Source organism: Macrobrachium rosenbergii, chromosome 4, assembly GCF_040412425.1.
Source record: "Macrobrachium rosenbergii isolate ZJJX-2024 chromosome 4, ASM4041242v1, whole genome shotgun sequence".
NCBI lineage: Eukaryota > Metazoa > Arthropoda > Malacostraca > Decapoda > Palaemonidae > Macrobrachium > Macrobrachium rosenbergii.
Window position 1 is genome coordinate 78,138,517 of NC_089744.1, and position 20,826 is coordinate 78,159,342.

The 20,826-nt window shown below is 36.0% G+C and overlaps 1 protein-coding gene across 2 annotated transcripts in view; it reads left to right on the top strand.

Annotated features, from left to right (window-relative positions):
- The first annotated feature begins 6,692 nt into the window (after positions 1-6,692).
- The window catches only part of LOC136836661 (lysosome membrane protein 2-like), a 43,706-nt gene continuing 29,572 nt past the window's right edge, over positions 6,693-20,826 (top strand). Inside the window, exons 1-2 of one of the 2 annotated variants that reach the window (XM_067101135.1) lie at positions 6,747-6,838; positions 16,621-16,743. In XM_067101135.1, coding sequence (XP_066957236.1) covers positions 6,820-6,838; positions 16,621-16,743 — 142 coding nt within the window. In that variant the 5' untranslated portion in view covers positions 6,747-6,819. Of the gene's footprint in view, positions 6,839-16,620; positions 16,744-20,826 lie in introns of both variants that reach the window. The other variant, XM_067101142.1, reaches the window with a different exon arrangement.

Consider the following 20,826-nt stretch of genomic DNA (forward strand, 5'->3'; position numbering starts at 1 on the left):
AATTCATTCACGCGAGAGTCCATTCACACAGACTGAGTCGAATACAAGGAAACAACTTATCGTGTAGCTTCGAAATTCTTCCAAATTTGTCCCCAATCTTAACTGCTCTGATTGCATCACTGATTAACTGTGGCTAGTTGTTGATAAACGTAATAGCATCCTCCCGACACTTGGCTCTCGCATTCTTTCTCTTCTGTCTGTCACTTCAACTTGTCGTCGCAAAAAATGCAAAGTTTTCCTTCCTTACATAAAGATACTGAGTTCCATCAATATGGGACACAAGTCAGCTAGATAGGACAATATGCGTATACAATTCGCACATCTCGAAACAATTACGACCAGTTTAGCTTCTTTTCTTGTACCAATTCTACAAGCTCCTTTGAGGACTCCCTGACAGGTTCTTCCCTTTGCTAGGCAGAGTAACAATTCAGGCAATATTAACGGTTTACGATCTGTTTCCATATCATGACAGCGCAGCAAATGTTTTCGAAAATAAAGCATTCGTTTCACATGGCTCACAATTTGTCTGTTCAAGACGCCGTCGAGAACGAGAAGCAATACACTGTCTTGTAGGCTGGGGCAAATGACACCATAAGCACATACACCCTTCCAAAACTTATTTTGCAGCTAAAATTTGTTAAGAATGTAGCCATTAATACACTTGAACTCATCTGAACTTTGTATTTTTTTGTGGGTGATGAAGCAGAAAAAATTAAATCCTCCTTAGGTTCAGAATCACACGATTAGTAATGGCTGTACATTCAGCTTGCAGCAAAGAAGTCCTCAGTTAATTTAATCAGATTTGTGAGGCGATCTTCAGTATCACGATTTTTTTCTCTTTCTTTTTTGAAAATAAGGCTTCTATCACCCACAGCATTTCTGTGCACAAATCTTTAATAAATTCTACCTCTGGTTTTCCAACAACCATTTATGGCTTGTATCTCTAGCAACATGAAATTATGAAGCTTCGCTGTACTAAAGACTTGCAAAGCACAGGAGGTTATGTACAAAATTTTGCAGACCTGCTTCCGGAGGTTTATAGAGTCAAAGCCCTTTCTTTTAAAGAACATCTGCTGGTTTTGAACCTAATTCTTTACGTTTTGTATTTAAATAGCCACCAAGTTTTGATGATTTCTTTGTATAATTAGCCAACACATCTCCACAAGTAATGTAATAATGTGGTGCGCAATATTGTGGTACGCTTATCAATCCTAGAAACTGCGTGTGAAAAAAAAATATTCATGGTTATCGAAGTCGTCATCACGTGATAATTATTATTACAGGTTAAATTCCAGTATTTGATAATTATTTGTGTCTGGATTCTTAACAGCGAACCAGCAGCCTTTAACTTGAAGACTATCGACCCTAGTCTATAGCGAAGCATTGAGTTTACAAGGCTTGTTGCACATAACCTCTCTCTCTCTCTCTCTCTCTCTCTCTCTCTCTCTCTCTCTCACACACACACACACACACACACACACACATCCCTGTCTCCTTCAATTATTTCTTCAAGCATGAGAACTGTAAAATAATGTGCGTGTAACCCAATTAACCTGATTTTCCTTAGGCAATTATTTTTTAATAATGTACTGCGAATTCTTCACAGGCGTCCTTAAAGCATGTTTTACTTCTCTAAATGTGTATTTTTTTTTTTTTATCTTTTGTCGTTGCAGTGGTTTCCCTTACCCCAAATAGGTGTAACCAGATGCTTGCTTTTGTGGTTAAGTGACTCACTGTGTGCAGACGAAAATATTTGCTTCGCGTTTCGATGTTGCATGCAAACAGGTACCTGTTACTTCCTTCCACAGTTTCCTAGACAGAACGTTGGACTAGTTTCCTCTGTATACATGTATACACATACACACACACATGTATATGTATGTATATATATATATATATATATATATATATATATATATGTGTGTGTGTGTGTGTGTGTGTGTGTATATGTATGTATGTATGTATATATATATATATATATATATATATATATATATATATATATATATATATATATATATATATATATATATATATATATATAGTCAACTTCCTTATTGCAATAATTCCTCAACATGTCAGTCAACCATTTTACATAACTCATTCCTCTATTCGAAGTTACTGCATCTGTTTCTGCTGCTTTTCCTTTTCAGTAGAAACAACTACAGTAACTGACATCATTTCCACACTTGAATTTACTCTGGTTAACTCGGTAATGGTAAAAGTCTCGACCGGAGAATAAAAAAGGTCTCATTTAGGAGAAAAAAAAACAGATATAGATAGTACGCATGTTATTCGCAGGTTTCTATTGCTGTTCGTCATTTATTTTTATCTAAACCGAAGCAAACGATCAAAATTCAAGGCCACAAATCAAAATCGACATGACCAGTAAGCAACTGAGGCTTAATAGACTCAAATCTGCCATTATTATCAATTGTTCTTTCCCTCAGAGGGATATAAATAGCTTTAGTAATTCGTTCCCGCCATCCTGCGCATAACGACTACAGAGACACCGCTCAATTTACTCTGGCGGGCGTAAATAGGCTCAGATTGCTTACCAGAGACCATGCAGGCCTCGATGTTCGATAGCCATGCTCACAAATGATACTTTGGCCATTTTGGTATTATTTCTAAAGGCTTTTCCACATGTTCATTCGGCTTTAAAGGAATGATAGTACTTATCTTTTTTTTTTTTTTTTTTTGTAAGTTCTGTACCTAGACCTATCCATGATGTTACACAAGTACTAAGGTAGGTTTCATTCCCTTGCCATCAAATTTTCACAGGCTTGTGTTCTTCCTTTTCATAATAAAAAAGAAAATGTTTCCTACACCTTTGTAGGCTCCTTCGCCTAAATTCAGGTTGAAAATTATTACATTTAAATTTTGTATGACAGTATACGTCATTAGGAGCAACATCTACATTTTTTCCAAATAATTAACATCACTGCAGGGCAAGCTTGACGTTCCAAGACTAAGCGTTGTATCATTCAAGGTAGTTAAAATTCAAGCATTCAAAACCATCCAAAGATTATGTAGGTTTCAAAGAGAACATCCACCTTCAATCAATTTTAACAGATCTAAAAGGAATTCAAAATACAAATGATTCTCCAGTGTCACAATATATCATTAAGAAATGTCTTACGTATCAAAAATCATATTTGACTGAATATGGTCATACAAAGAAACATAATCAAACACACCATTAGACTATTAGCTCTAAGTAGGTATTGTGAATTTTTTGTTTTACAAACAGGAAGACTTCCCAGACGATCAGCGGAACATTTACTGATGTATGACTGTTTAACATTTGAAAGCAGGCTATGTTTATTAAGCGTGAGACTCAGTGAGACAGGCTGTGATGCTGACACACATACACGCACACATACACAATGAGCAGATTATTTCTGGTCACTGATCAGTCAGGCGGACAGGCTGAAACGCCTGAGTTGCCTTATATTCGCAACAGAAAATGTGTGTTGCCAATGCCTTTCATCTATTTTAAACCAGACGAGACAATAAATATTATATGTATAAAGCTCAAATACATTATTAGTCTAAAAAATACTGCTGTAAACGACTTTACAGTTTCCGAGGCATCTGTCTGTCTGTCTTTGTCGATATAGAACAAGTAGGCTAAATCCACGGTCTATCTGGACCGTGGTTAAATCAGGAAGGTGAGCTAAACCTTATCGAGTTAATCCTTCCTGAGACATTTTGCTCGATAATCATCTATTTTCGTTACTGATAATGCATCTCGGATATTGCGCCAGAAAAGATAGATTCCATAATCTTCTTTTGTGTAATTTTTTGTGGACAAAAGCTGCCTTTTTGAAATTTCGTGTGGTTGTCACTACGTATACACTTAGTACAACAAATATCGAAGCAGCAGAAATTGTAACTGACGTTTGGAAACGGTTTTATTACAGTTGAAAATTTGGTAATATTATAATCATGAATCAATGGTCTTCGTTCAGATGCGAACAATCATAAAAAATCACTGAAAAATGTAATTTTCGCTTTTAATTCTGTTCTAAGACGCTTGATTAGATAACCAATGACACGGGACTAATGCTGTGTTGCTATATTCTTTTCCCCCGAACCTTTTTTGGGATTTCGACAGGGCGTTTAGTCAAAATATCTCACCAGTATTCAAGAATTATATTAAGTAAAACCCTAAGCTACGTAGGTTTTCAGGCAATGGCAAATTTTATGATGTTTTCATAAATCAATGCCGTTCGTAAATCATGCTGCAGGGAACTGCACAGTTCTACTCATTTTCGTGATAAAATTTAGTAAATTGCAGATGTATGGTTCAGGTCACCAAAAGGCAAGAATATGGCAGCATTTGTTATAAAACTTACACTTTACTGTAGATTATTATTATTATTATTATTATTATTATTATTATTATTATTATTATTATTATTTTGTATTTCCAATTTCAATATAAAGAGTACGAGTAATTAGATCGATGCTGTTATAACCTCAGATTTATTATAATTCTTTTTAGTTTTGAGTAAAAGAAAACTATTCTGCCGGTTTTGTCCGTCTGCATTATATTCCGTCCGCCCTCAGGTCTTCAAAACTACTGAGGCTAGAGGGCTGCAAATTGGTATGTTGATCATCCAGCCTCAAATCATCAAACGTACCAAATTGCAGCCCTCTAGCCTTAGTAGTTTTTATTTAATTTAAGGTTAAAGTTTGCCATAATCGTGCTTCAGGCAACGATATAGGATAGGCCACCACCGGCGGTGGCCTATCCTATATCGTTGCCTGAAGCACGATTATGGCAAACGCTGTAGCGGCTGTACAGAAAACCGATTGTGCCGAATAAACTTTGGCGTATTTTTTACTTGATTTTTATTGATTCCGAAGAGTTCATTTCTTTAAATTTTTACGTACATCATTTGAACTACTGCGTTCATGTGGGAATATTTCATTTTGCTGGATGGCTCGACATTCATATCTATACCAGTGTGTATGTGTGCTTGTGTATAAGGATAATTTTCCAACCACAGGAATACCTATGATGAATTCTCAAGAAATGGAACACAAAGCATTTTCTCTGTTGTGTATATTGTTTATCAACATAAAATATCTTAAAATTATTTAATAGAAAATTATATTGCAAGGACAAAAGACCCCTGGTTGTTGAGAAAAAAATCTTATATTTTTTTTTTCTTTTTTTAGCGTACGACCACAATGTTGCAGTTTATGTATCCTGACTTTTTACTGTTTAAAAACCAAAGCTACTGTTGCCATGTCATTTAGAAGCTATTTTGATCTCATGGTAATACATAGCAGTTTCATTTGTTTTTACATGACTTTCCATCCACAGCTGTTCTTCGGCCGCTATCAAAGAACAGCTAGTTTAACTTGTGCAGCCAGAAAATGCCGCTTGATCAAAATGTGTATACTTAGTCATGTGCTGACTCACGCACCAGACATGGCAAAATAAAATTGTCTTACGTCATTGCGTCATGTGAGTATACTGACACTTGTATAGGAGTCGAAGACTTTTGCGTTTTTTTTTTTAATTTGCATGCAACTCTTTGATAGTCCTATGTTACTCACTGGCGATCTGGTTAGCTGTGCACGTTCGTGCATTTGTTATCTCTAAGGAAGATACGTTGTTTAAGGGATAAAAATCCGAGTAACATGGCTTGAAGTCGGATTTAAGTACAGAACAGGAATGAAACTCGAAGGGCAGATCAGTGGGATGCTGAATAAAACTCGTAGTAGGCAACTTCACAAAACATGAGACTAACATCCTCTCATGATTTTTGCTTGTTTTTTTATGACATGTTTGTTTTAGGTTTATGGTACGTTTCTTTTTACTTGACAAAAGAAAACTGGGGAATCATCCGTTGTCACTGTGGCATTATGACAATCTCTCTCTCTCTCTCTCTCTCTCTCTCTCTCTCTCTCTCTCTCTCTCTCTCTCTCTCTCTCTGTGTGTGTGTGTGTGTGTGTGTGTGTGTGTGTGTGTGCGTGTGTGTGTGTGTGTTTACAGCGTTGTTTTCACTCGGTGACTTGCGAAACACAACATTCCCATCATCGACGTTCGTAAAAATGCACCCCTGCCGGAGACTGTTTCGGAGCTGCATAGCTCTATTTTCTCGCCAGTGAATCTTTTATAGGATAAATTACTATTGGACATCATCACGATCTGTGCTCATCGCATTTCTCCATTTTTAAGGAGCCTGGTTGGAACGTAGTTTCGTTAATTTCTTCATAACCTTCATGTTGAAAAGTCACTGTATTGAGAATTGTTTCTCAACTTGACAAAGATAAAAATAGGGAAAATGTTGTTATTATTAAGTACTTATTCACTTCATGAAGAAAGCTTTGGTAAAGCCTCGGTAAATTGTTGCACTATCATCGAAACATTTGCTTTATAGTCTGGTAATTCATGCGACATAGTTATAGTGGAAGTAAGATGTGGCTTTCTGGACAAAGATTCTCATAACTGCCGCAGGCAGTAAATGAAGAAAAAGTCGCACTTCGATAGACTATGGAACGACCATTTTGACATTTACCATCGATAATTCGCATTTTAGTTTCGTCTCATATCCGCTGCTCATGATGAAGACCGCATCTCTTGTATTAGCGACCAAGGAACGCGTATATCTAATGAAATAGGAACAATATAAAAATGAACAGTAAGGAAAAAGTGTGAAAATTAATCGTTGGCAACTGCAGAGCACCATCGTCAGGCTGCTGCTGTTTTTATTTCGTCAGTAGGATTTGTGATGTCAGTGCGTTTGGATGTACGCCATCAGTATAATGCGATAGTTGCGATTGGTTTAACTTTTTACGATGGGGAAAATTTGCACAGGTAAAAAATCGCTTCCTGTTGTTTGTCATTTATGTCGTAGTTAGAGTGCTTTTTATTAATCATGTAGAATTATTTCCTGGACGGGTTAAAGTCTATTCAGTAATGTGCAACATAGGTTTGTGAGAGTCATTTTTATAATGTATACCAACTTTCTAGTCTTGGGAACGCGCTATTAAACATATGGGGTCCTTTTTAACATGTTAATTTGAATGACCAACTGATTTACTATTATCTGCGGTACACTGTGCTACAGTAACCCGAAGCTGTAAGCTTTAAGCCTTCACGGTTAGCCCACTTAGATCGTAAGCTTAGGAATATTACTCTTTGTACCGCGCGTAGTTCATTAGCTGACAGGTAAACGCGATACGGTCTTTAACCTGTAACTGTTCACCTAGCACAGGTAACTGACGCCCTTGCTGAATTATAATTCGTGGCTGACATGGTTAAACTAACCTCTCAAAATCTGGCTTGATAATTAGGCCTATGGGGCCTAGCCTATGTCTGAAAATTTCGTGCCAAACAAATGAACGGCAGGTTTTTTTGACTCCTTAGGCTGTTTAGTCTTCTATGGCTTTTACTATTTTTTTTCCCTTACTCATAGGCCTAAATTTACCCACAGTGGTGAACACGTGAAAAATTTTCCCATATTCTTAGGCCTGTATTTAATCGCAGTGGGGAACACATAGTTAACTCAGTATTTTTAGAAAGAAACAAAAAATGGTATAGGCCTAGTAGCCTACACGAGAAAGAGATTCTCTCAGAGGAATATATATATGCATATGGTTCTCTTGTAACAAAAGCCAATAGGCCTCCAGTACTTGGCTTGAAAGCTTAAATTTCACAAAAATGGATTCATATAAAAATTACATATATAGGCAAGAAAATCTGTCTGTGGTAATTTCAGGGATTCGCTTTAACCTAACCTTACCGTGCGGGGTTCTGCTAGGTTGGTGTTCAGGATTGCAGGTATGCATACTGAACTGACCTAACTTAGGACAATGTTTTCTTTGCCAGTTTGCAGATTTTAGCCCCCTGGACCCATTTAACCTTTATATAGCCTAACAAGGGCATTTCATTGGTATTTGCTTGTTTTTCTGTTAAATATTAATTCGGCAACCAATAACATTGGTTTTTTGTTTGTAGTGAAGGCACTGTGTTGAGTGTTACAATCCAATTAGGAACTGTTGTATACAAAGGCCTGGTAGTAAATGTATTATGGAATATTTTTTTAAAATCAACCAAAGGAAATGAACTTGAAGGATATGCTTTTCAAGAAACCAAAAAAGAGACTGCTTGGGTCTTGTATGTCCAGTAGTTCCAGTGCAGCTTGGTAAAGGTAGACACAGCTGTGCATAAGAGCCAACTTGAATTTTAAAATTGAATTATCCTTCCAGCATTAACAGATAAATATCTTGCTCATTGGAAACTTGCCCATCATTTTACATAAGCAGTGATTTTTATTATCAAATGTCTGTCTTTATTTGTTGTAGACAAGAAGTTTTATATTGGTAATTTGTGGGATTTTAAGCTATGAAGGTTGTCACTATGGTAAAATTGAAATGATGCACAGCCTGTCTTAGCGTGTTGCAGAGGCATGTCAAAGAATTATGATAATTTACTATAAGCCTTTAGTAGACTATGGCAGTTATTGTTGAATTGCAAATCTTGTATACTGTGTGCCTTTCTATAAACAGTTTAGGCATAGCACATTGAAAGTAGTCAGAAGGTTGTAGTGAAGCCCATATAACATTGGCTCAGTTCCTTACCATTGCCATCATCGCGGTTTTTGATTTGGGTCCCCTTGCTTGGAGCATGTAGGTTAAACTACTACTGTAATTTGATTGATGTTCTTCGTGTGCTATCATGCTTCTTGGAGTAAATCAAGTGTATACCTCTTTACTTGATTGTCAATAGATTCACTTTAATGTAAATAATGTAAACTACAGTACTAATTTATTGTAAACTGCTTTACTGTATATCTGTAAGCTCTTCCCATTTCCTTCTTAATTTTCAGCTTGTTAATTATCCTATACACATGCACTAATATACAGCATAGCAGTAAACAGTAAAGTATGACAGAATTGTATTTCCTCATGGTATTGTATATACAGTATTGAAATCATAGTTTTATAGGGGATGAAGTAAGATGGCTATGTGAATAAGGAAGTTGTTTGTAGTATGTATGTCCTTCAGCAGGTTATATTATTGATGTATGGTTGATTGTCTTGTAGAATTCATCAATAATACACAACTCATTAATAGACTTCTGAGGACAACAAATATTTGTCAATTGACCAGACTGTGGTATAGTAAGATAAAGTCTGGTATATTAAGATAAGCTAAAATGGTGGGGGCAATTGTAGCTAAAGTGAAGGACTTAGGCTAGACAAACTGTTTATCGGTGTGTGCATATCACAATTGTCTGAGGCATTGTGTGTTTTTTTTTTTTCAGTAGTTATGTTGTGCATCCACTGTCCTGCTACTTAGACAATACTAGCACAGAAGAACTTGATACCCTTTGTGTTCATGTACATTTTTCACCATATGCATCCCTTTTTAGATCTGCACTTTGTCCCTAATACTGTACTTTTTATTTCATAAGACACTAGCCAGTAAGATGTAAAAAACTAAAGAATATTCATTAGGATATTCTACCATTTTGCTTTGTTGCGTTTCAGACTGCAAAGTGGAGTACAGTATTAAATACAATCCTTTTCATTCATCACATAGCCTACATGCCCTTGAGGTTCAAGTTATCCAAGTTGATGGTATTTTTGCTCCTATTTTTATTTGGAACCCAGTTAGGCCATGGGAGTATTGACTAGCTTAATGATGTGTGCAACACTGTCAGCCAGGGACATCAGTTCAGTGTTGAAAGTTACTGAAACCTTTGAACAAGGAAGGAACAGTATTTCCTGTAGCCTTCATGGAAGAGTAGCGTACCATACAAGACTTCAAATTCATACCATTAGTCAGGAAAATAAGAAGCATTAGAGCTTGGAATCACAGGTTGCAGCACAGTAATGAGTTCATACTTTTTCCCCCTTTTCAGTTTACTCGATAGAGAAAGAGTTCAAGTTCATTAAACTCGGTTACAGGCTGCATGTGTGATCTTAGTGAACAGCTTTGTATGTGTAACTGACAACCAATAGTTTTCTGTTTTGTGTACCTACTTTTGTTTAATATATACCAGTTGTTAGATTGTTGCTTAAGAAACTAAGGCAATGCATCATGCAGATGATGCTACTCTTATTGCAGTTATTTGCTCCCTCCAAAGACAGATTTAAGTTGCAGTTATCAGAAAAACTAAGATTGGATTGCTGACCTTGCACAGTTTTTCCACACACTGTTCAACTTTGCATAGGTACACTGTTAAATACTGCTGAATAATTATTGAGTATTTGACACCTGATTTGCTTTCTTACCGTAACATGGCTTCAGTTTTTGCTGCTACTTAAGGAACTAGGTAAAGCATTGATTATAATGATTGGTTGTATTTTTATATATGATGGTATGTAACACAACATGCTATTACTAGAATAATTTTCCCATTTTTTGATGTCAGCAACTCCCCAGGACCTTTATCCTTTAGACAGGATTGGCATGAGTAATTTTTTTTTTTTTTTTCACACTAATGTTAATGTAACCTCTTGTGAAAAATTATTTGACCAACTCCTTTAAGATGTAGCCTGTTTAAACAGGGAAATTCCAGTGCCTTAAATCTTTTAATTCCTTATACTGTAAAACATTCTTTCTGCTCATAGTTTGAGGGTCTTTGATGTTACTTTTTAAAGCACCTTGCACCATTGCTTCAGTTTTTTCCAACTGTTGTTTCTGGATTAAATGCTGTTCTGGTGGTGCACCTGCTTTTTTTGTTCTTAAAGGTGGTTAAATTATGTAGAAACTTTGTCTCAAAGTTGGTGGTCTTTAGGTGTGCTTCAAATTCATGGGTGATTCTTTGGAATAGAAATGTTGTTACTGTATTGTACTTTGTTACATACAGTATTGTGCATAGTAATGGCTGTTTTGTAGTAAATTTCCTATTGTATAAAACTTACTGTTGGGTCTCTCTCTCTCTCTCTCTCTCTCTCTCTCTCTCTCTCTCTCTCTCTCTCTCTCTCTCTCTCTCTCTCTCTCTCTCTCTCTCTCTCTCTCTCTCTCTCTCTCTCTCTCTCTCTCTCTCTCTCTCTCTCTCACAGTTGCAGGGATGTTGTTATTTCTTCATGATGCCAAGGGTTTATGTTATGCTGTGTTCCATCTAAGGATTTAAATATTTGTATAGGCTAAATCTTAGAACTTGTGTGGTACTGAAAACATTGCCAAATTTTTGGCTGTGTGTTCTGCTTCTCTCTCTTCATCTTTGTGGATGATATATGTTGTAACTTGCGCTATTAAAATTTGAGAGAATAAGTGGTCCACTTCCTTCCACATATTTTCCTGTACTGTACTGACTTCTCTCAAAGCCTTAAGATTTTTTCATAATCAAACCCATGGAAGCAATGTAGACACTTACAACTAAACTCCATTAAGACTTCCAGCTTGCATTAACTATTTCTGATTTAAATTCGTCCATTGCAGATTTTATGAATGCTGACAACAAATCAAGTTTGGTGGAATTGGGATGACCAGGTGCAATGGCTATAAACATAAGAAATTTCACAAGTGATTCTTTCCACCCAAAGTATTATTTGACTTTGAGAGGCTGTAAGACAAATCCTTTCCTTAAATATGTTGTTGATCATTGCTTTACCATTATGTTGTCAGAAAGTGGTAGATGACACTAAACATTGGTCAGGGTCAATGTGGGTTATCTACATGGTAGATGATGCCAGGCTTAATCATAAGATGGACCATGTTGCAACCGATGACATATGAGTCTCCATGCCTTGAACCTTCCATTGCTAATATGATTTGGTTCCATATTAAATTGATACAAATGCCAAAATCACAAAGACAAAATTGTCGGGGTTGGTAATTTATGTCTGTGATTTTCTGGGTGTTAATCATTCCAACATGAGAGAAAAGCAGATGCACAAAAGACTGAGATTGGCTTCATGGCCAAAGCCCTTAATTAGTACAAGCAAAAAAGGAATGGAAATAATTGCCTAATGCCCTAAACAAGCATTGGCTTGAAGAAGGGGGGAGAAGTAATATTTGGCTGATAGTAGGGCTAACTCATAAAAAGGCAGTCATGAAATAAGACATAGGACATAAGTTAAACAGGTGGGAAAAATCTGTTAAGTAGCACAGGTGTACAGGAAAGACACTGTCTCAAGGTAAGCATTCTAAGATTAGCTGATCTTTTCAGAATAAGTTTTAAGTAGCCCATTGTTGTCTTGCATGGATGCTACCTTTTAAATGTTAAAGAACACTTGATACTGGCTCAGTGCATCAGAACAATGGGCTTTTTTATTTTTATTTTATTTTATTTATTTTTTTTTTTTTTATTTTTTTTTTTAAGAATAACAAAACCTTGGCAAACATTGCACTACATGCAAATAGGGAAAGAGTAAGACCACCTGTAATACGTACTTACGCTGGGCACTGGAATGTTTTATTCATTCAGCAGAATAGATGAATACATAGTTACACTGGGCTTTGGAGTGTTTTGTTCATTCAGTAGAATAGATGGAGTTATGGCTTAGCTTTATTGCCAGAGTTTGACAGCATATTTTGTTTATCCAACCTTTGGGTTATTTTTGGAATAAATTGTATTTTTTTGGCAGGGATATTCGTGATTTTCTTTTAAATGATTCCTTCAGCTTTCATTTTCGGTTTTAGATTTCTGAAAAGAAAACTATTGTGCCGGCTTTGTCTGTCCGTCCGCACTTTATTCTGTCCACTCTTTTTCTGTCCGCCCTCAAATCTTAAAAACTATGAAGGCTAGAGGGCTGCAAATTGGTATGTTAATCATCCACTCTTCAGTCATCAAACATAGCAAATTGCATCCTTCTAGCCTCAGTTTTTATTTTATTTAAGGTTAAAATTAGCCGTAATGGTGCATCCAGCAACGTTATAGGCCAGGCCACCACTGGGCTGTGGTTGAAGTTTCATAGGCCGCGGCTCATACAGCATTACAGTATACCAAGACCCCCGAAAGATAGATCTATTTTTGTTGTCCTTGATTACATGCTGTACAGAAAAATCGATTGTGCCAAAGAAACTTTTCAGGCGATTTTTTACTTGTTTAGTTTCTGAAATTACAGTACTCAGGTTTTCTCAGTTTCATTTAGCAGTACTTGGGTAATGATGTATTCTCCATAATTTTTTTTTTATGTATTTTCTAACAAGTTAGAGATTTTGGGAGCAAAGCTGGTAGTTGTCTGTGGATTACGTTGTGTTGTTAATTTTTTCATTATGACCAAGGCAGGATTAGAAAAAACTGCAGATAGTGATGGTTTGACAAGGAATGCAAGATACTGTGTATACTTTTTATTGACCATTGACATTGCATAGACACTGCCTTAAAGGTCCATACTGTATCATTGACAATCCTGGCTAGCTTAAAAGTAGTGCCCTTCTTAGAGACCATGTGCCTCTTGTTGGTACATTGTTTGGGAAGCATGTTTAGATGACAGTTTTTCATTTTTGGAGTAGAGTAAGCATTAGCACTGCATTTCAGGGCGAAGTATAAAGTTTTAACATTCATACTTTTAATTCATTCTGCAAATGGTTGCATGAACCGGCATGTCTTTTGTAGCCTGTGTAGGGTTTGCATGTGTTTTCATATCGCACAGGAACTTACTTGGAGGAGACTAGGGAACATGGCTGACAAAAAACCTTAAATCTTGGTATTTTGTAAGATTTACTTAGTTTTTCAGTGGGGTATAGAATAGGTAATTTTTAGTTTTTCGGTAGGGTATAGAATAGGTAATTTCTTGTGGTTTAGGAATATTGTAAGAGTAAGAGCGGAAACCAAATAGCTTAATTTTATTCCCTCCTGGCTTTTAAAATTTAATATGACATTTTAAGTGTCTCCCTTACTTAACATATTAGTGATTTAACTGACTAATTCCAAGGTGATACTTCTAAATGCTAAAGAGCTTGATTGAATTTTAACAATTATAATCTGCTAAGCAACACCTAAAACCTATAATTAGTGCTATCTGATCTGTACCTAATAATTTGTGACATTACACTGCTTGACTAAACACAATAGCCCACCCAGCACCCTATCATGATTGGTGCTCAGCTGTTTGACTGGAAGACATACTAAGATTCTGCAAACCAAGTTAGTACCTCAGAAGTTTAGGAAACACTGGACAAATTTGGTCACTAATATAAAAACTTATGCTGGGCAAATTATGCAAGTTGGGAGGACTAGCTAGCTTGTGTCAAGACCAATTGAGCTTGTGTCATGCGCTTAGAATTACAGTTAAAGTAATGGAGACACAACAAAGACTAATATTCACTGGAATCCAGTAATCAAGCCAGGGAAAACAAAACAGTAAAGAATCTAAGAATCCCAAATTTTTCCTTTCATATGCCCTCAAACTTCTGAAAGTGAAAAATGGCATTGGCCCCTTCATAGTAAATTGCTCATTAATCACACCACCAGAAGAAATTTACTGTTTGCAGCAAGATATGTATCTGTATATTCAGCCCTGTACCAGTCACAAGATATAACATTTTTCAGCTGAAGCAGCAATAATCTGATGCTGCAAGATATAGTAATGGAAGAGATGACAGAAAAGGAAATGGATACAATTAGAACGGCCTAATTTGGAAGTTTCACCACATCATATCCCTATCATGTTACTGAAATCATGCAAATAGAACAGAAGAAACCTATAAACCTTGTGTGATGTGAATCCTTGACAAATAATGTAGGCCTATTGTAACATTTTCAACACACACAATGACTCATTGAGCACTGAAGCTCGACAATGAAAACTACCTCCTGAAATAATACTTACATATGTTATTCAACACTCCCATGAAATTCATTATGTAGCTTTGTCTATATGTTAAAAAAGAATATTTAGGTTGAGGAACAATTTGGGGTAATGGTCTATTTTATTGTGACTACTGATAATGATAATGGTCTGCAAAGCTCATTTCTATCTATCCCAGGCTGTTCCCATTTGTAATTCATATTGGATCCGTGAAAACTATAAAGTTTCAAAATGAACTAGATAATACAGTCTGCTTCTGGGAAGGGATGAATAAAGCATCCTTAAATGAGGATCAATTTGAACACATACAATTTGGTAAGAAATTGGGATATTTCTCTTATCATAATCTGGACATTATATTAATGTAAATAACAAATAAAAGGACATGGTTGTTGTCATTTTGGATGACTTGATGGTTCTACCCACATGACAATCATAGCAAACTATTGGAAGCTTTTTGCATGGATTTAGAGGAAATTTTAATACTAAAGATAACAGTAAACACCTTGCACATACTATGGGTGATGTTAATTAGACCAATTATAGAATAATGCCCACCAAATGGCTTTGTTTTGAACCACAAATGCAGTCATTAGAATCAGAGGTTCACCCTCCAATTCCACTAACCTTAGAACTGGTATTAGATGCCCACTGCCCCACCGAGTTCTGTCATGACTGGGCTAGAATAGCCTAACTTTTATGTCATCCTTTGTGCTCTGCCTCTGACCTAGGGAACTGCCTTTCTTGATGCATCTCATCTGTTAGAAAACATCATTACACATTTAAACATTAACTAGTTTAAGCAGTCTACATAGCCTAATTTGCATAGAAGTGTATTTCATTATTACAGTAATACAAATATGGAGCTATCTAGGTTTCTGTTGCCTAAAGAGAATGGGGAAGGAGCAATTAATGTTCTTGTTTTTAAAGTAGATGAAACTTCACTTCTGTTGAAGTGGGAGATATAAGAAAAACAGAAATTAGTCCTAGACTATGAAGACTGATTTAAGATACATGCAAGATTTAATGTATATTGAGCACTTCAGTTGTGATGATTGTGGTTATGAAAAAGTAATTACTGTACCTGAAATAATGAAAGAGTGTGTTGGTATAAAAGTGTGCTTGTATAAAATAACTTACATAAAATAGCATAAAAAATATCCATAGCTAATTTGTTCTAGTTTAGTTTTGCTTGTCCAGGTCAAACCATTTTCTATGATGTGTACTGTTGACTTTGTGATAAAACAGCATGGGGTGTCATTGTTTTACCTAGAAATTTATTATGCTCTTTAGGTATTTTAATTTATATAAAGCCATTCAGTCTTAAACTTTGTTTAAATTATTGATTTGTTAGAAATTTTTTGGTTCAGGGATTCCTGCTTTCAAGCTGTAGATGCAATTGTATGTTCGCACATTTGTTACATGGGTATTGTTGAAACATGAAAAGATTAGTGAAATAAAATTTTAGTAGTCATCCAAATACTGTAATTGGTTTTTGTGTTGTACAGTATTTTGGTGTACTTATGCAAGGTCTTTGGTGTATGTGAGCTTTATGTACTGTCGTGTACTATGAAAATTATTAATCATGTTTGTTTAATATTTGTTGCCAAATCCGAATGTGCTGAGTCAAGTACTGTATGTGGTTTTCATTCACCTTCTTGACAAATTTAGTGTTTTCAAAAGCTTATGCACAAGTATTATAATACATTGCAAAAGCTTATGCACAGATATTATAATACAGTGCTATACTATACTGTACTCTCATTGCAACGCATTTTTTCCATACTTTTAGTTTATTTCTGTTCTTTGTCATATCTTTCCATTTAATTTCAAGTAAGGTATAGCACAACACATACTGAATACTGTACTGTATATACATATTATCAGGCCGACGTTCATTTGCTGTATTTGCTGCTCGTCGTTGGTGGCAAGCAGCCTCAGCTACCCTCACCAGACGAATCAGACTGCTACTACTGAAATTATTAAAAGTCTTCATGGCCTATAGCAAAGGTAGAGGAAAATAATGAAGACTGTCCTGCTGCACTGTCCCACATCTGTTCTATTGCACTTTCTCTTCAGTAGTCTGTCCTTTCAAAATTAAGGTGGCCATGGTCTTTTTTTTTTTCCATTTTGCTTTTTTCTCTCGTGCTGTGGTTAGGACAAACTTTAATGTATTTGGATCTGGTGTTTGAGCTTTTTTTTTTTATTTTGTTGGTTGGGTTGCAGGTGGCATGGTTGTTCATGTCAACCAGTAGTAGTGAGTTATGCTAAACAATTGATTCAGTGAATATAAAAAGCCTGTAAGGAGGCTAGTGGTAATTTAGATTTTCATATGCATACTAGTCAGAAACCTTTTCATAAGATTTGTTTGGTTATGATGAAGCAAATCATTCTGTAGCAATGCTTTTTAATTGATATTGATTGTTTAGAACTGAGAAATAAACTTTATTTTGCTGACAGCTTTTTTAAAAGCCTTAGGGTTTTTGTATTTTTGGCATGTGGGATAAACTGAGACTCATTCTTGAGGGCATAGCCTTAGTGGCATTGATGTACTTTTGGAATTCCTCATAGGACATGAGAAACTGTGTTTGTGAATATCCCCCATAAATCTATAGGCCTACGACAGACTTAACCCCCTGAAATGCCCCTCAAAAAGGTATCTTGACTGGACCAAGGTATCTAGAGAAAGAGGTGGTAGCATCCACATTGAGCGCTGTGATAACACAAACCAAAATATGATTTTTACTTGTTTTTTAAGTTTCACCATAATAAAAATAGCTTCGCAAGCTTAAACGAAAGTGTAGATTTTTTGTTGCACTCCTGATACCTGTACTGATACTGACAACAGTTAAAAATAAAAACAATAAACAAGCGGTAATTGAGAATTTCTTTGTCCTGATTGGCTAGCTATGACGTCACTGATGACGTCACTAAGCTCCGCCCCATTTATACCATGCTCATCATCTGTCAGTTGTCAAAGCAGGAAGGCGGTCTTTTTAACTGTGTTGACATTTTAACATAGCTAAATTATGGTGTCGTGCTATCGCTACGTGCCACATAAATCTGAAAAACATAAGGAAATCTGTGTATGATGTCTTCATCTGTTTAGCAGACAAATTTCTGTCAAAACACAGCCCTGGTTTAACGGGGGCGTGGCCTAGGCAAACGATTACCACAGCCAAGACGAGATGCCGACCAGTCAATTTCCTTCCTCTCCAGATGCGACCACCTTTCTTATACCCCACCTTTGGACTGGACTCTGTCAAGACAGCTCTTTAAGAATTCAGAAATACTGTAACTTGTCACCAAGCTTGCAGGTTTCATTTCCCATGCTTATCACTCTAGATCTTAACCACCCAGCTCTATCCAGTAATAGAGTAAATGACTTGGACCTGGTGCCTCAGCACCTCCAAAAGAAAAGGAACCAGGCTTTCCAGGGTGCTGTATCAGGAGGCACAGGTCCACAACTGACACATGGAATTTTCCTGTGGTGGTGCTATCTCAGAAGTAGTTAACATAAGAGACAACCATGACAATGGCTACAAGTGGGGACTTGCTTATTTACAGTATTTATGTATCTTTGTTGATTATATAAATCTTTCAATACAGTATATCTTGAGGAATGGTTGCCTAGTTTTAATGCAGTATTTTGAGTTCTTGTTCTCCCATTTCTGGGATTCAGTTGAGGTGTCTGGATGGAGGTGGCATTGCATGATGTTTATTTAAAAAAAAAACCTGGTTGAAGTATGGTTCCTTTTTCCCTAGCAGTGGTGCTTAGGAGTGATCTCCAGAGTTTCTAGTACTAGGGCAATGTTGCACATTTTGTGTGTTTTCACAGACAGAGAAAAACCCATAGTGTTTTACATGAATGAATAAATAGAAGGGTACTATTCAGAGCCCCCCAAAATAAAAGGAAAAGTATGAAAGGAACAATACCAGGCTTACACGAGAAATCACAATTTGGCAGAATGCTGGCTTCTCTCAATGCTTTAGGTGGTTTCATGGAAGTTACACTGCTTAGTACAAGAGGTCTTACATCCAGTGCCTAGAGTTTGTTTAGTTTTACATGGTTGTATTAACAGTAAGATTAAATCTGCATGCTTGAGATCATATTTCTAAATTGTTGGAATATTGTCTTTTTTTTTTTTTACTATTGGTAATAGCCAGTAATCTTTATTATTTATTTAATTGACAGTGCTCAAATTCATGTCCCCCTTTTTTATTCTTGGTAGGAAAGTGACAGTATGATTTAGTCCAGTGTCAGAAGATATCCTGTTTACCATCTTCCAAAACCCCTTTATGACTTGGTACTTTCACTTTCACATATAACTCGAGTGCTTGCCACCATTTGAAGAGCTCCAACAGCCTTGTTCTATTGAGGTACATACCAGAATTTTACACTACCACGTATCAGAGGACATAGTCCTTTTACTTAACAGCTGGAGACAAAATTGGGCTGATTTATGAGAACTGAAGATTACAAGTTTAAAAAGCTATGCATAATGCTGCTTTAAAGGGCCATAGTTGTTTCCATAAATTTTCTGTCCCCTGTTTCATGTATGTTTATATAATTTTGTTTGTATCATACTATACTTCTCTTGGGTCTCTTAAGCCTTTCACATCTACAAGTATAGTAAATGTTCTTTGGGGAATATTCTTAGGAAGCCTGTGTGACATGGTTCTTGTTTGTTTCATACCATACTAATTTTGTCTATTTGTAAAGTCTTAAACTATGAGCAGACATTCTTTGGGAAACATTTTCCAAAGTTAAGACCAGTGCCATATTTCCCACAAAGGTTATCTTGTACAAAATGCTTTAATTTAGGTCCCAGTTCTTACTTTTATGTATCATTTAGTTTTTCAATCAGTCACTGATGGAAACCTCTTTACCTTTTACGAGCTTCTCAATCCAGCTAGTTCATCGATAACAAACAAACTACCTCTTAAGGGGTTACCTTTCATCATCGTCATCATGATCCTTCTCCTTCTTTACTGTTAGCTCATTGCATTTTGTAATGGTAGTCTTTCCCCTCTCTCCTTTCCAGTCACCGTAAGGTTGGTTTTGTTTACCTTTCTCCTCATTACTATTCTCTTCTCCATTCTGTGCTTCCATATTTTAAACACTTGCACTGTCGGTCACCATCAGTTCATTACAAGCAGTAGCTCCCTAGTTTATCCATGGGGGCTTACCTTTGGAGCATAAAATTTTATATTTTAAATAATAGTGAGTTTTAATTTGACATCTCGTGTTTGGGTGTAATATATGTCTAGCTTATCAAGCCAATACAGTATCCTTTGCGTTTGCCATTCCCGACCAATAGTGTGTTGGTCCTCTGTAAAATTTTCTGTTGATAAAGAACATACCGTTCCTTAATGTGAAACCAATGAAATCAGATTGAAGATATTAATTTAGCAGCCATGTACTTCCTTATTAATTTTATTGCAGCTCCAGAAGTCTATATGGATCAGTGTACTCTGTAAACCTATTACAGTTTTCATATTTTGATATCTTAATAAAATACTGGTTCAATTACCCTTTGAAAAATTGTTTTTCCTGAGGAGCTTTTCAATTTGCATAATGTCATTTCTCTCCATTATATTAGTGCATGTTATGAATAATTATAATTAATTATTATTATAAACAAACAAGAAATCTTAAGGGAAAAGAAAATACTACTTTGAATACTACTTTGAATCATTATGTATAGAAACTTGGGTTGAGGAATGTTCTGTCATGATGAGGGAAAAAGATTATCCAAAGGTATTGGAAGTTTTTAAGAGTATGATTAGTTTTCCAGGACAGTATTGGAATTTCTGTGAATCTGAGATCAGTGAGTCACAGCCTCAAAGGGCTTGCCTGAAGGCTTTGTAAACAAGACAAATGCTTTAGCAAGGTGTAAAGGTAAAGTTGGACAGTTTTGTCAAGGGTCAAAGTTTCTAGAATGAAAAGCAAGTTTGACAAAACATGGTGCAGCATATAAGGTGTCAGGAAATATGTGATCTTGAAGGTCTGTGAAGTAGATCTACTTGTCTTTTGGGTTGGTTAATGGTTTCCCAACATTAGGCAAATAGCCATTTTGAGAAATAGTAGAT